The 12,167-nt window shown below is 37.4% G+C and overlaps 1 protein-coding gene across 2 annotated transcripts; it reads right to left on the bottom strand.

The window, feature by feature from the left end:
• Positions 1-230: 230 nt before the first annotated feature.
• On the bottom strand, positions 231-10,021 carry LOC147566389 (uncharacterized). 2 transcript variants are annotated; one of them, XR_015230450.1, is made up of 3 exons: positions 9,444-10,021; positions 7,701-8,368; positions 231-294 (listed from the first exon to the last, which is right to left on the bottom strand). XR_015230450.1 is itself a non-coding variant. In XM_086652888.1 (2 exons), exons 1-2 carry the CDS (start codon positions 9,790-9,792, stop codon positions 7,836-7,838), a joined length of 882 nt encoding a protein of 293 aa, XP_086509014.1. In that variant the 5' UTR covers positions 9,793-9,993; the 3' UTR covers positions 7,689-7,835. The 2 variants fall into 2 exon arrangements, 1 of the variants encoding a protein (XP_086509014.1); XM_086652888.1 differs by lacking the exon at positions 231-294 and having other exon boundaries at positions 7,689-8,368; positions 9,444-9,993.
• Between the last annotated feature and the right edge of the window lie 2,146 nt (positions 10,022-12,167).

Genomic DNA, 12,167 nt, shown 5'->3' with positions numbered 1-12,167 from the left:
AACGAGAGAGACAGAAAGAGAGCACCAACAAGGCAACAATCAATACGACGGAGAGAGAGAGAGGTAAGAATGATAAGTTGAAGAGAGAAAGGGGGGAGAGAGAGAGAGAGAGAGAGAGAGAGAGAGAGAGAGCACAAACACAGAGAGAGAGAGCACCAACAAAGATAGAAAGAGAGAGAAAGGGGGAGAGAGAGAGAGAGAGGAGCACCAACAATCAAGAGACAAAATGATTTAAGTCAATTCTCAAAAACATATACTGAAAGCAAAAGCATCATGTATATCAAGTATTAAAGCCTCTGAATCAAAAATTTGACCTGAAGAGAGGTTTTTTTAGTCGAGAGAACGTTTGAGCTGACGTCAGCAGGCGATTTCCCCTTTCTCCTTTTGCTGAAACCCTAAAAACAGTTTTCATCTTCTATCACCAACCTCCCACCATCATCTAGCGAACGATACTAACCTAATAACTCAGGTGTAAGTACGCCTCAACTACCACAACCGTTCACCAATCACAAAAAAGGCATAATCCAAACAAGTAAGACAAAAAGGAAGTAGAGCTAGAACTCTCGGTTAAGGATCCAAACGCATCAGATCAAGGAAGTTTCTCTTTCTAAACTATCTTAATTGCTAAGTTTTTATTTCATAAAATTTTATCTATTAATTAGACTAGGTAATAGGCTGATTCAACTTCCAATGGGCTGATCCAATCTCCAACCTCTGCATGTCGAGGATTCATCTTCTCTGAGTCTCTTAGTATTCCTAATCAGCGTCTCGAGAATCAGAAGCTAGCAAGTGGCGGCTTAGAATATCCTATTAGCTTTTCGAGAAACCGATCCTAACAAGTGGCAGAACTCTTTCTCTTTCTGCTGATTCCCTAGATTGCATATAATCTCAGCGAGGATTTCTTGCTGATAATTCCCTTATATTCTTACTTTTTCGAGGTATGTCATCATGACAAGCTTTTAAGTCTCATCCTTTAAATGAGAGAGAAGATGAACAAGCTCTCATACAGAGCCTCTATTTATGTGGTTCAGAGTCTTCATCTCCTCATCCTCCTTATCTTTTTCATGTCGAAATCCTCAGACTCTCATCTAATTGACTCTCTAGCAGACCAAATGGCTATTCAACTTAATCTATCTAGTCATGGAAACCTAACTATCTCTTATCCAAAGCCTGTAGAAAACAAAGACCTTCAAGAGATCAGTAATGGTTTCTATGCTCGTCTCTGCTGCCCATATGTTTATGGTATCGGATATATTAGGAGACATCTTAATGGTCAGTCCAAGTTTTTCCGTGAATGTGACATATCTCCTGCTCCTTCTGGTGCTAACCATTTCATCATCAAGCCAAAAAACTCTTATGTTCTTAATGGTATTGAAGAAGGTCGTCCTTGGATCATCAGGGGAATGATGGTGGTTATGCAAGAGGTGGACTTCCCTCTTCAAGGTGAGATTCCAGAACTCCTCTTCGAACCTATGTGGTGCAGTCTCTGGTCTCCCTTCATCAATCCAGAATAGGCATGATCTTGATATCATATTCTCGTGTATGAGTTATATTTTGCAAATTCAACCTAGAAATTTTAGCATGGTGGTTTCTTCTTATATTCGCATCCAGTTTATGTATGATGTGAGAACTCCTTTGCTAGCAACACTTAATTCCATTTTTACTGATAGTGGAGTTCCAGTAAACTTTAGTTACTTCAAGTTTCCCAAAGAAATCTGCCATGTGTGTAGGATCGTAGAGCACCCACTTACTCCTTGTTCTAATATTATGTCAATTTCACCTTTGATCTCTCCCATGGAAACCACTCCTCATAATGCTGGTGAAGGGCATAACTCCAACTTGGCTGTTGTCGTGGTGCCCCAAGAACCTTTCACTCGTCAAGCTACTCCTCCTCATCTCATATTCAATCAGAAAGGCAAAAGGAAAGATTGGGACAATAGTTTGAGGATTAAGCAAGAAAATATTCAATCTTTTCCTGTTGCGGCCAAAAAACAGAGAGAGTTTAGGAAAGGGAGTTCTAGTTCTGTTTGGGGTCACTTTGATAGCAGGGATTCCCCTCAGAATAGTGGTCCTTGGGTTTCAGATGAGTATCAAGCCAAGCCTTGGTACATTCCCTCTTTGGAATCTATTTCTATGTCCGAGCAGTCTACTGGAGAACTCTTTGTGAACTCAGTAAGGGTAATTAGTAAGGGTAATTTTCTATTAACACATCTAGTTCTTATAGATTAAGTGATAACTTCGGACTTCCTTAATACTAATAGTTAGTAGTGACTGTTAATATAATATTAGGGTGCTACTAGGTTCCAATCAGGTAATATTCGTACTTACCCAGCTTAAAGATAAATAGAATGAGGTAATGCCTGTAGTTTTTTATTTTGACTCTTTTATTATCATAAGTACTATTATAGTCAGTAACTTTGCTTGTAGGCCCCTTTACTCTCATTTGTATTTTATATTTCATTATTCTGTAGGCACCTCCACCGAAAATTTTTAAGTAGTAGGTTAGTTTAGTTCATTGTATCTATATAAAAAGAAAATAAAAAATAAAAATAATAATAAAAACATAAAAAAAATAAGTCAGTGTAGTAATAGTAGAAGATAATAGGATAATAATATTGGATTATTAGTATAACATAATTTCTAGGAAAAAAAGGATAACATATACTAATAAATATATAAGTAATTAAATAAAAATATTAATATCTAAGATACTAATATTACAATGACAACGATATACCATTAGAGTATCATTGGTACTCACATACATACTATTAAGATATAGCAGCTATAAGTTTGCTCTCTCTATAGGCGGGCCTCTCTGTCCCGGCTTTCTCCGTTCAGGTTTGGTGTGGAACCAGACTTTCATCCACTAATTCCGTTTCTGTTTGTGGAGCCTAAGTCAATTGGTTGAGCATGGCCGCTGCAACCAAGTCCAACAATTGTTTTTCCTGTCTTAGTTGGAACATCAGAGGAACCTCCACCTACATTTCAAAAAAATATCTTCTTAGTTTAGTGAAATTTAAACAACCTGATATTATCTTTCTTTCTGAGACGAAAAAAAGATCCCACAATATCGAAAAGCATATTCCCATTAGTAAAACATATGCCAGCCATTACGTAGAACCTTTAAATAAAGCTGGAGGTCTGGCTCTTTTTTGGAAGCACCATATTAATATTCAGATTCTCCAGTCTAACTCCAACATAATTCATGCAGAAATTAAAGACTCTTTAAATACGGTGTCCTATCTCAAAAATAAACTTAGGCCTTGAAAAATGCTTATAGACCTAAATGTAAACCTTAACCAGTCATGGGCAGTTATAGGTGACCTTAACAGCATTCTTGATCCACAGGAGAAAAGTGGGGGTAAGGAGTCCTCTAATTCATACCTTCCCAAAATCCTAAACATCATCCAACTATTAGGACTGGTGGATTTAGGTTATCAGGGTAACCCTTTTACCTGGACCAATCGACAATTGGACGGTAAGCTAATACAGGAAAGACTGGATAGAGCATTAGTTAATGAGCATTGGCTGCAGTCCCTAACTCCAGTATTAGTCATCTAGATACTAGTGGATCTGATCATAATCCTATTTTTCTGTGTTCTATTAACTTTTTCAAACCAAAACCAAAACTGTTCAAATTTATCAGAACTTGGATGTCACATCCAGAGTGTCATGATTTCATAGCCAACAAATGGAAAAATAATGGTGACCCATCCCCTCAAATGATACAACCTAACTTGTCTAAACTAGGTAAACATCTATCCAAATGGAATAAGGAGGTTTTTGGTAACCTTGAAATCCAAATTGATAACTCCATAACTTCCATCCAAACTAAAAATATTAGTAGTAACGAACTCATAAAACATAAAGTTCGACTAGAAGAATTATATAGACAGTAGGAAAGCTTATGGAAAGAGAAATAATCGAATCCTAGCAATTAAAGACCATAATGGGGAATGGAAGGATGACATAGAAGAGGTCACTGATATCATTACCAACCATCTTCTGACCATTAACACGTCATCCAATTGTAATAGATCAATTACTATTCTTGAGCTCTTTAATCCAGTCATTACTTATGCCCAAAACCTCGACATGACAGCTATTCCAGATAAAACGGAAATCGACTTGGCTATTCAATGGCTGAAAAAGGATTCTGCCCCGGGTCTAGACGGTTATCCGCCCTTTTTCTTTCAGGCCAACTGGGACACGGTTAGTAAAGATATATACAAGATGGTGCAGAATTTTTTCCTAACGGCGGAACTACCTCCAGATACTAATCATACTCATATTTGTCTTATCCCCAAAACAGCTTGTCCCCCAAACTCCGGCAGACTATAGACCAATTAGCTTACTTAACACCACTTATAAAATCATTACGAAAATCCTGGCAGAGAGACTAAAAATTCATCTAAACAAAATCAATTCTCCCTTTCAGGCAGCTTACATTCCGGGTAGACAAATCTCAGATAATATCATTATGGGTCAGGAAATCATACATTCGTTTAAGCATATGAAAGGCGAGGCAGGCTTTTTTGGTCTTAAGTTGGACATGTCTAAGGCCTATGATAGAATAAAATGGTCATTCTTAATAGATATCATGGAAAAATTAGGTTTCTCTGATCACTGGATAAAGATGATTTCCAATTGTGTATCCACGGCCTCTATTGCAGTGCTCATAAATGGTCATCCAGGTCCAACCTTTTATCCTACACGAGGAATTAGGCACGGAGACCCGCTATCCCCTTTCCTTTTCACTATTGCTATGGAAGGTCTCAGCCGTCTGCTTACTACCAATATAGGTGAAGGTAAATTCTTAGGCTTTCCTACCAAGAATCAGGATCTTACGATTTCTCACCTCCTCTTTGCAGACGATTGTATAATCTTTCGTAAAAATTCAACCGATAATGTGCATAATCTGAAAGCAATTTTGTCCTCATTCTGTTCAGCATCAGGTCAAACGATAAATTACAACAAATCTAATATTTTTTATTCCAAAAATTCACATCCAAAATTCAAACGAATCATCATGAAAACTCTAAAGGTGAAATATGCTTCCACTTCGGAAAAATACCTCGAAACCCAACTTTTCATAGGTTCTCAGAAGACGAAAGTTTTTAACTGTATCCTAGAACAAATAAAAAACAAATTATCTAAATGGAATCATTCATTCCTCTCTCAGGCTAGCCGGACGGTAGTCATTTCTGCCGTAGCGGCAGCCATTCTCCGATATCAGATGCAATGCTTTGCTCTTCCGAAGAGCATAAGCAAACGCATAGCGACTTCTCAGAAGTCTTTCTGGTGGGGAAAATCTAAAGGTATATGTACTAAAGCTTGGTCATACATTTCTCTGCCTAAGATGCAAGAGGGTTAGGTATTCATCATCCTCAACTAGATAATAAAGCCCTTCTTAGCAAACTGGCGTGGCGACTGAAAACTGATTCAGATGCCATATGGGTGAAGTTTCTCAGAGCCAAGTATTTTCCTCAGACTGATCACCAAGGCCCAGCTAAAGCTTATCATTCTTGGATTTGGAAAGTACTCAGAAGGCACTATGATCTCATAGATAACCACATCACATGGGAAGTTCATTCAGGAGAAAACATAAATATTTGGAAAGATAGTTGGATACCTGGTGAAATTCAACAACTTCAGAATATCAGTAACTCAAATTTAAATAAAGTTTATGAACTTATTAGCGATAATAAATGGAATAACAACATCCTGAGTCACACCTTTCCTGAAAATATTTGTAATCTAATTAAAGAAATTCCGATTCAACCCGATAGAACAGATAAGATGAAATGGAATTTAACACAATCTGGAAACTTCTCGGTCAAATAAATGTATCAGCACCTTAGCTCAGCCGACCAATCTTCTTCCCATGGAGAAGTAAATTGGAGTTTCATTTGGTCCATACCCACTATTCCTCGAATCCAACTATTCATATGGAAAATATGCACTAAAGCCCTGCCAGTCAGACAACGTATATGAAAATATATTGGTAATATGACTAACTGTCCTAACTGTAATGAAACTGAATCTATAGAGCATGTTTTATTGCATTGTCCCATAGCGAGAAGAATATGGTTTCACTTTAATATTATTTCAAATAATATCCCATCCCTGACTGAATGGATTATGTCGTGGCAAAATCCGGATCAAACCAGTTGTACTACTGATAATATTCAGTTTGTAACAATATTATGGTATATATGGAAAACTAGATGTGATCACTGCTTTCAACAAACTTTATACAATGTGGACACAATTTTAGACCTGATCAAAACTTTTCCTAAAACTAGCACTGATAAATTAAAGGTCACAGCTTTGGGGAATAAAGAAAATTCTCCGGGGAATAAAGTCTAAGGGAGCATATTTACTTTTAACCCAAAAATTTACAAAGTTGTATCTTGCCCCTAATCTTCATCTTCATCTTCATCTTCCATTAAGTTTATCTTCTTCTTCTCTCTAAAAACCCTAATTCAAGAAACTCAATAATAGTACTACAAATCAAAATTCCTAATAAATCAAGAGAAGAAGATTGAGGGATTAGGGTTACAAATTGAGTTTTAGAAGTAATATTCATACACCTTCAAAAATCCAATTAGTTTGAAACCTAAAAGTAATGTTATATCAAAATTGGGTGAGTTGATTGACAATGATTTAGTATCCATTCCAACACGAATTTGATGGAAGAAGAACCCCGTTGGTCTTTAAATTCCTCAATCTTCTTCTCTTGATTTATTCGGGATTCTGATTTGTAGTACTACTATTAGGTTTTTTGGATTAGGGTTTTTAGAGAGAAGAAGAAGAAGATAAACTTAGTGAAAGATGAAGATTAGGGGGGAAGATACAACTTTGTAAATTTTCGGTCTAAAATGTAAGTATGCTCCTTCAGTATTTATTCCCCGGAGAATTTTCTTTATTCCCCAAAGCCGCGACCTAAATTAAATCATGATAACATTACTAGCGCCAAATGGCAACCTCCTACCCACCCTTTTGTGAAAATTAATGTGGATGCATCCTTTGTTAACGTGACACAGGTAATAGGTACTAGTCATGTCCATAATAATCGGTCAAAGTTTATCTCTGCAAGTGTGAAAATTGAAAGAGCAAGAAACAGTGAGGAAGGAGAGGTATTAGCTATACTCAACAGTCCTATTTGGGCAAAAGATAATAATCATATGCAGGTCATCATTGAAAGCGACAATATCAATCTGATTAAACATCTTAATAACCCAAAGCATCAAGTTCAATGACAATCGCTAATGCACATTCGGCAAATCAGGAATTTAAAGCACGAGCTGCAGCAGGTTAAATTTAGCTACATCAAGCGAGAAAAGAATACTCAAGCGGACAAGCTAGCGAAATAGACGCGTAGAAAGGAAAGATCTAAAAAGTGGGACTGTATTCCGTATTTTCTTTTTAATATGTATTGTAATGCGACTCTTATCATGTAGATTAATGGGTTATTTCCCTAATGGCCCCCAACTTTGTGACCAGCTTCCCGCCTGGCTCCCTACTTTACGAAAAATACCCATATGACCCCCTTCCGTTATAACACCGTCACTCTCTCTCCTCCATCATGTTTTCTCTCTCTGCCAGGTCATGCCACATCATCTGTTACGCCACCTCATCACCTTCTCCGGCGAGAGTCGCCGGCCGGCCAATTTCGTAAAAAAAAGTATTAAAGCCTCTTGAAAACCAGAAAGAAAAGCAAGCACAAAAGAAGTGTTGTAACAGTTTTTTTTACCCTAGGTTAGGTGGCCTTGAAGTTCAACAAAAAAAAAGGTTTGGCGGCCCCGAGATTTCTGAAATGCAGTAACCTTCTAGTTAGTCCTAGGAGTGGCCCACTTCACTCTAAGAAAGAGATTGTTGTAACCGTATCCATTAAGCTTGTTAATAGCTCTCTCAGCATCCTCCTTGTTCAAAAAATTGACGAAACCAAATCCTCTCCTCACGCCAGTCTTATGATCATGAGCAACAAAGACACGACTTACATTTCCAAAGGTTTGGAAGAGTTCAAGCAAGTCTTGCTCACGAGTATCTTCTGAGAGGTTGGTGACTCTGACCAAGTTCTCTTCATTGTTTCTACGTCTCATTTCCTTCCCGGTTCTTTCTAAAGCTCCTCTGCCTGGAGGAACATAGACTGAGTTAGTGGCGCCACCATAATTTGCTGCAGCAGTTTCTGACCCAGCCGATTTGTCAACGAAGCCATCAGACTGTGCGGCAAGATCCTTGTAAGGACACCTTGATGTCCAGTGATCACCCTTTTTACCACAAGTCCTGCATACCATAAGAAAAACACCTCCAAGCTGTGTCAAAGGATCTCCTGGAACCTTGGTTTCATCTGCTTTGCTACCTGTATATAACCTCCATTAATCTATACTCCGAAATTATTTAGGAAATAGAAATAACTCAAACCAGCAGGAGAAACATGGGCGTTACATTAGACATACCTATATAGAAACCCAAAATGGAAAAGAACTAAGCAAGTAGGCAAACTTTGGCCGAACAACAAACCCTTGTCGTATACTCTGTAAACTATCTATATATCACCATATACATGTCAACTATTTTCGTGCTTCAAAATCTGATACAATGTTGGTCGTTCGCCTTCTTAAGTGTAACTATGATATACCCATTGAGCTTTCTTCGATATTTCCATCAATTATCCACAACTTATTAAGGTACTCAACATATAACCGAGCCTATCAGCTCGAGCTCGAGTGAACGAGCTCGTCTTTGGCTGACCTCTTGTTAACATCATAGGAAAGAAAGGCAACACATACCCTAAATAAACCAATAGAGAAGGAGACTTCCTCTCAGATGCCGTTGTACCAAAACTAGGAGTTAACAAATCAAAAACTCCAAAACAAGTCACACCTATCAGATTGCCTTTCGTATTGATTACGCAAGTGTTCTAGATACAAGTACGGAAATAACGACTAACAAAAACCAAGCTTGTATTACTTCTATTAAACTGTACTCACAGACATTCATATATCACAGAGTCTAATCAAGTACATTGTTGTGCCCTAATTGTATTAAAAAAGTAGACATACATCAATCTAATTACCCACCTAAACCCTTTCTTTCTCAGTAATGGGATTGGGGTATTAGAATTTCTAACACTCATTAACACCAGTTCCATAACCTCATTGAAATCCCAAAAAAGAATTTAGGGTTTTCTGAAACAAGGAGAACCAAAACCTTAACATCAATCAACACAAAGAACAATATGTGACAAACTGCTTAACCTAAAACAGGCCCTTCACTAATCATGATTCCAAACCCTAAAATTCCAAAAACTTAGAGGAATCAATAAGAACCCAAACCCTAAGATTCCATAAAATTAGAGGAATCAACAGGAACCGAAACCCTAAAATTCGACAAATTGGTAATTAATAAACAGTAAGACAGATAAGAAAACGAACCAAGGGGTTTAGGTCTTTCAAGGAGAATTTCTTCAGTAGAAACCATTGTGAGTTTACTACCAACATCTTCATGAACAGCACCGCCAAACTTAGGCCAAACACGACGTTCAATGGCGCTTTTAGTGAGTCGACCTCTAGCGAGTTTTAGAATCTCAGAAGTAGTAGTGATTTTAACCTTGTTTCCATATTCGTTACACTTGTATTCAATTACTTTCTTGATACCGCTTTCATCTGGTCCGATTGTGATCGGAGGTGGAAGGAAATCAAGATCTCCTCCATCATCTTCCTCAAGTTCACCCCAATGAAGGGGTTTTTGTGTTGATGAAGGTGGGCGGTGGAATTGATCCATGACTGCAAATCGAAAGATTGAGAGAGAGAGAGAGAGAGAGAGAGAGAGAGAGAGAGAGAGAGGGAGAGAGAGAGAGACAGAGAGCGAATACGTGCTAGAAAGAGACGGAGATAGTAAAAAGTAACCGATAGTAGGGAAGTTTTACAAGGGTGTGAAATCTCATACGGAGGAATAGAAGTTTGAGAAAGAAGAAATAATTGCAACAAGAGGGGTTTCTTTTTGCCGCGGCGAATAAAGAAAATTTTCCAGGGAATAAAGAAAATTTCCCAGGGAATAAAGAATTTTCTTAAAACTAGTCAAATAAGATTGATTTTTTATGTTTCTTTTTATTGCTAAGAGGCTTCTAATTTTAGAAGATGCTACAAAAAAGGTTCCTCCATCTCATCACCTCTCTCTGCCACTTCATCTTCTCGACACCTCATCATCTTCTCCGGCGAAAGTCGCCAGCCGACCAATTTTCTGGCCGGCGACCTTCAAAGATAAAAAAAAAAAAAAATTAATTTTCTCTCTCCTCTCTCTCTAAATTTTTTTTCTTTTCTCTCTCTAGAACAGATCTAGAGAGAGAGAAGGTCTGTTCTCACGAACATACCTTCAATGGTATAAGCCCAACCACCAAACGGCCAAAGACAGATCAGAGACCGACTGAGATACCAGAAGCCATTGATTCCGCTGCTTCTCTAGGTATTTCGTTGATATTGTTGGTGATTCGCCTACCCATTTTCGCCAATTTGAAGCTTGATCTAGATTATTAAAGTTTTGATTTGAGATTGAAATTTTCCAAATCAGATTGAAGAAGATAAAGGAAGGGTTTTTTTTGTTTGATTTTGATTTCATGATGCCTAAAGGAGGAGGGTATTATTGTTCAAAGAAGACAGATGATATTTGTGAAGATGTTTGTGGGCAGGTATGGGTTGATCTTCTTTTCTATTTTGAATTTGGAGTTTTAAAAAATTTGGCTTGTTATCGATCTGTTCATGAATGTAGAATGGGTATCAGTTTCCATGATCAAAACCCTAAACCTAATGAAATCCAGAGCAGAATTGACATAATGTTATATGTATTTTTTTTCTTATCACTTGACCTTGATATGTTTACAGAGATTTTAGAGTGTGATTTTAGAGTAGAACATACCTTCTCTCTCTCTAGATCTGTTCTAAAGAGAGAGAGAAAAGAAAAAAAAAATTTAGAGAGAGAGAGAGGAGAGAGAGAAAATTAAAAAAGTTTTTTTTTTATGTTTGTAGGTCGTCTGCCGGCGACTTTCGCCGGAGAAGATGATGAGGTGTCGAGAAGATGAAGTGGCGGAGAGAGGTGATGAGATGGAGGAGAACTTTCAAAAAAATGTATTCTGTATCCCTATAAAAATTTATTCCCCGCAGAATTTTCAAAAAAATATGGATTCCCTCGAGAATTTATTCTCCGGAGAATTTTCTTTATTCCCCTAAGTCGCGGCCTTTTTTTTGTAAATGTCAGCATATTTTTAAGGGGTATGACTTCGTGTCTCGAACCCTTAACCTATTTGGTGGAAACCAACTTGGTAACCACTCCAACTTTGCAATGCGAGGGTTTATTATACAAGTTTATGTGTATATACACACTAGGGTATATCCCGTGCCCTAGTGCACGGACACTTGTATCAATCAAATCTTGACGAAACTTTAATCTAGTGCTTCTAGAGTCCCCTAAATTTTAATGAAGGGCACGGACGGTTGTTATATTCTGGATGTCCCAATTTTTTGGTATTATTTTCTTTTGTTTCCGTTTCTTAAATTAGTTACTATTTTATTAAGAGAGATTTTAATTTCTTTTTCTTAACTCTTAGAATATCTTTTCTTTCATTTTTTTCCTGAAATAAGTTATTTTTTCTAAAGACACGGTTATTTTTTTCTTTAAATCGGAATCACTGTCTTATGACTACTGAATTCGAAAAGGTGTTTGAGATACTTCATAAGATGAACCTCTGTGCAGTGGCACATGAAAATAACCTGGTTAACAACCAGAGATGGTGGGTCGACACTAAGGCAAGTCGTCACATTTGTAGTGACAAAAGCCTATTCTCTTCCTATATGGAGGTAGCCGAAGGAGAGACCTTATTCAAGGAAAACGACTTGACCACCTGATGAGAATTGAAAATGTCCCATATGAATCTCTTAACTTGGGCTAGTTAGTCCATTTCGAGCAGTTACTCTGATAAATTATTTTCTTCTCTTGTCTAGGTGTCTTTTACAGAATTGAGCGCGAAAAATAGATAAAATCGAGAGAAAGACATATTAATTAAGGGCATTTTGGTTATTCAGAGATTAGAGTTTTATGGAAATTCTAGTACTCGGTTGAAAAGTAGAGACCAAGACGAATCAGTAGGCGAAAACAGAAGTCGA

Source organism: Eschscholzia californica, unplaced genomic scaffold, assembly GCF_041429995.1.
Source record: "Eschscholzia californica isolate CP2 unplaced genomic scaffold, dmEscCali1.0.p SCAF_1, whole genome shotgun sequence".
NCBI classification, from domain to species: domain Eukaryota; kingdom Viridiplantae; phylum Streptophyta; class Magnoliopsida; order Ranunculales; family Papaveraceae; genus Eschscholzia; species Eschscholzia californica.
The sequence above is the reverse complement of the archived record's forward strand: the minus strand, read 5'-3'. Positions and strand labels throughout refer to the sequence as shown.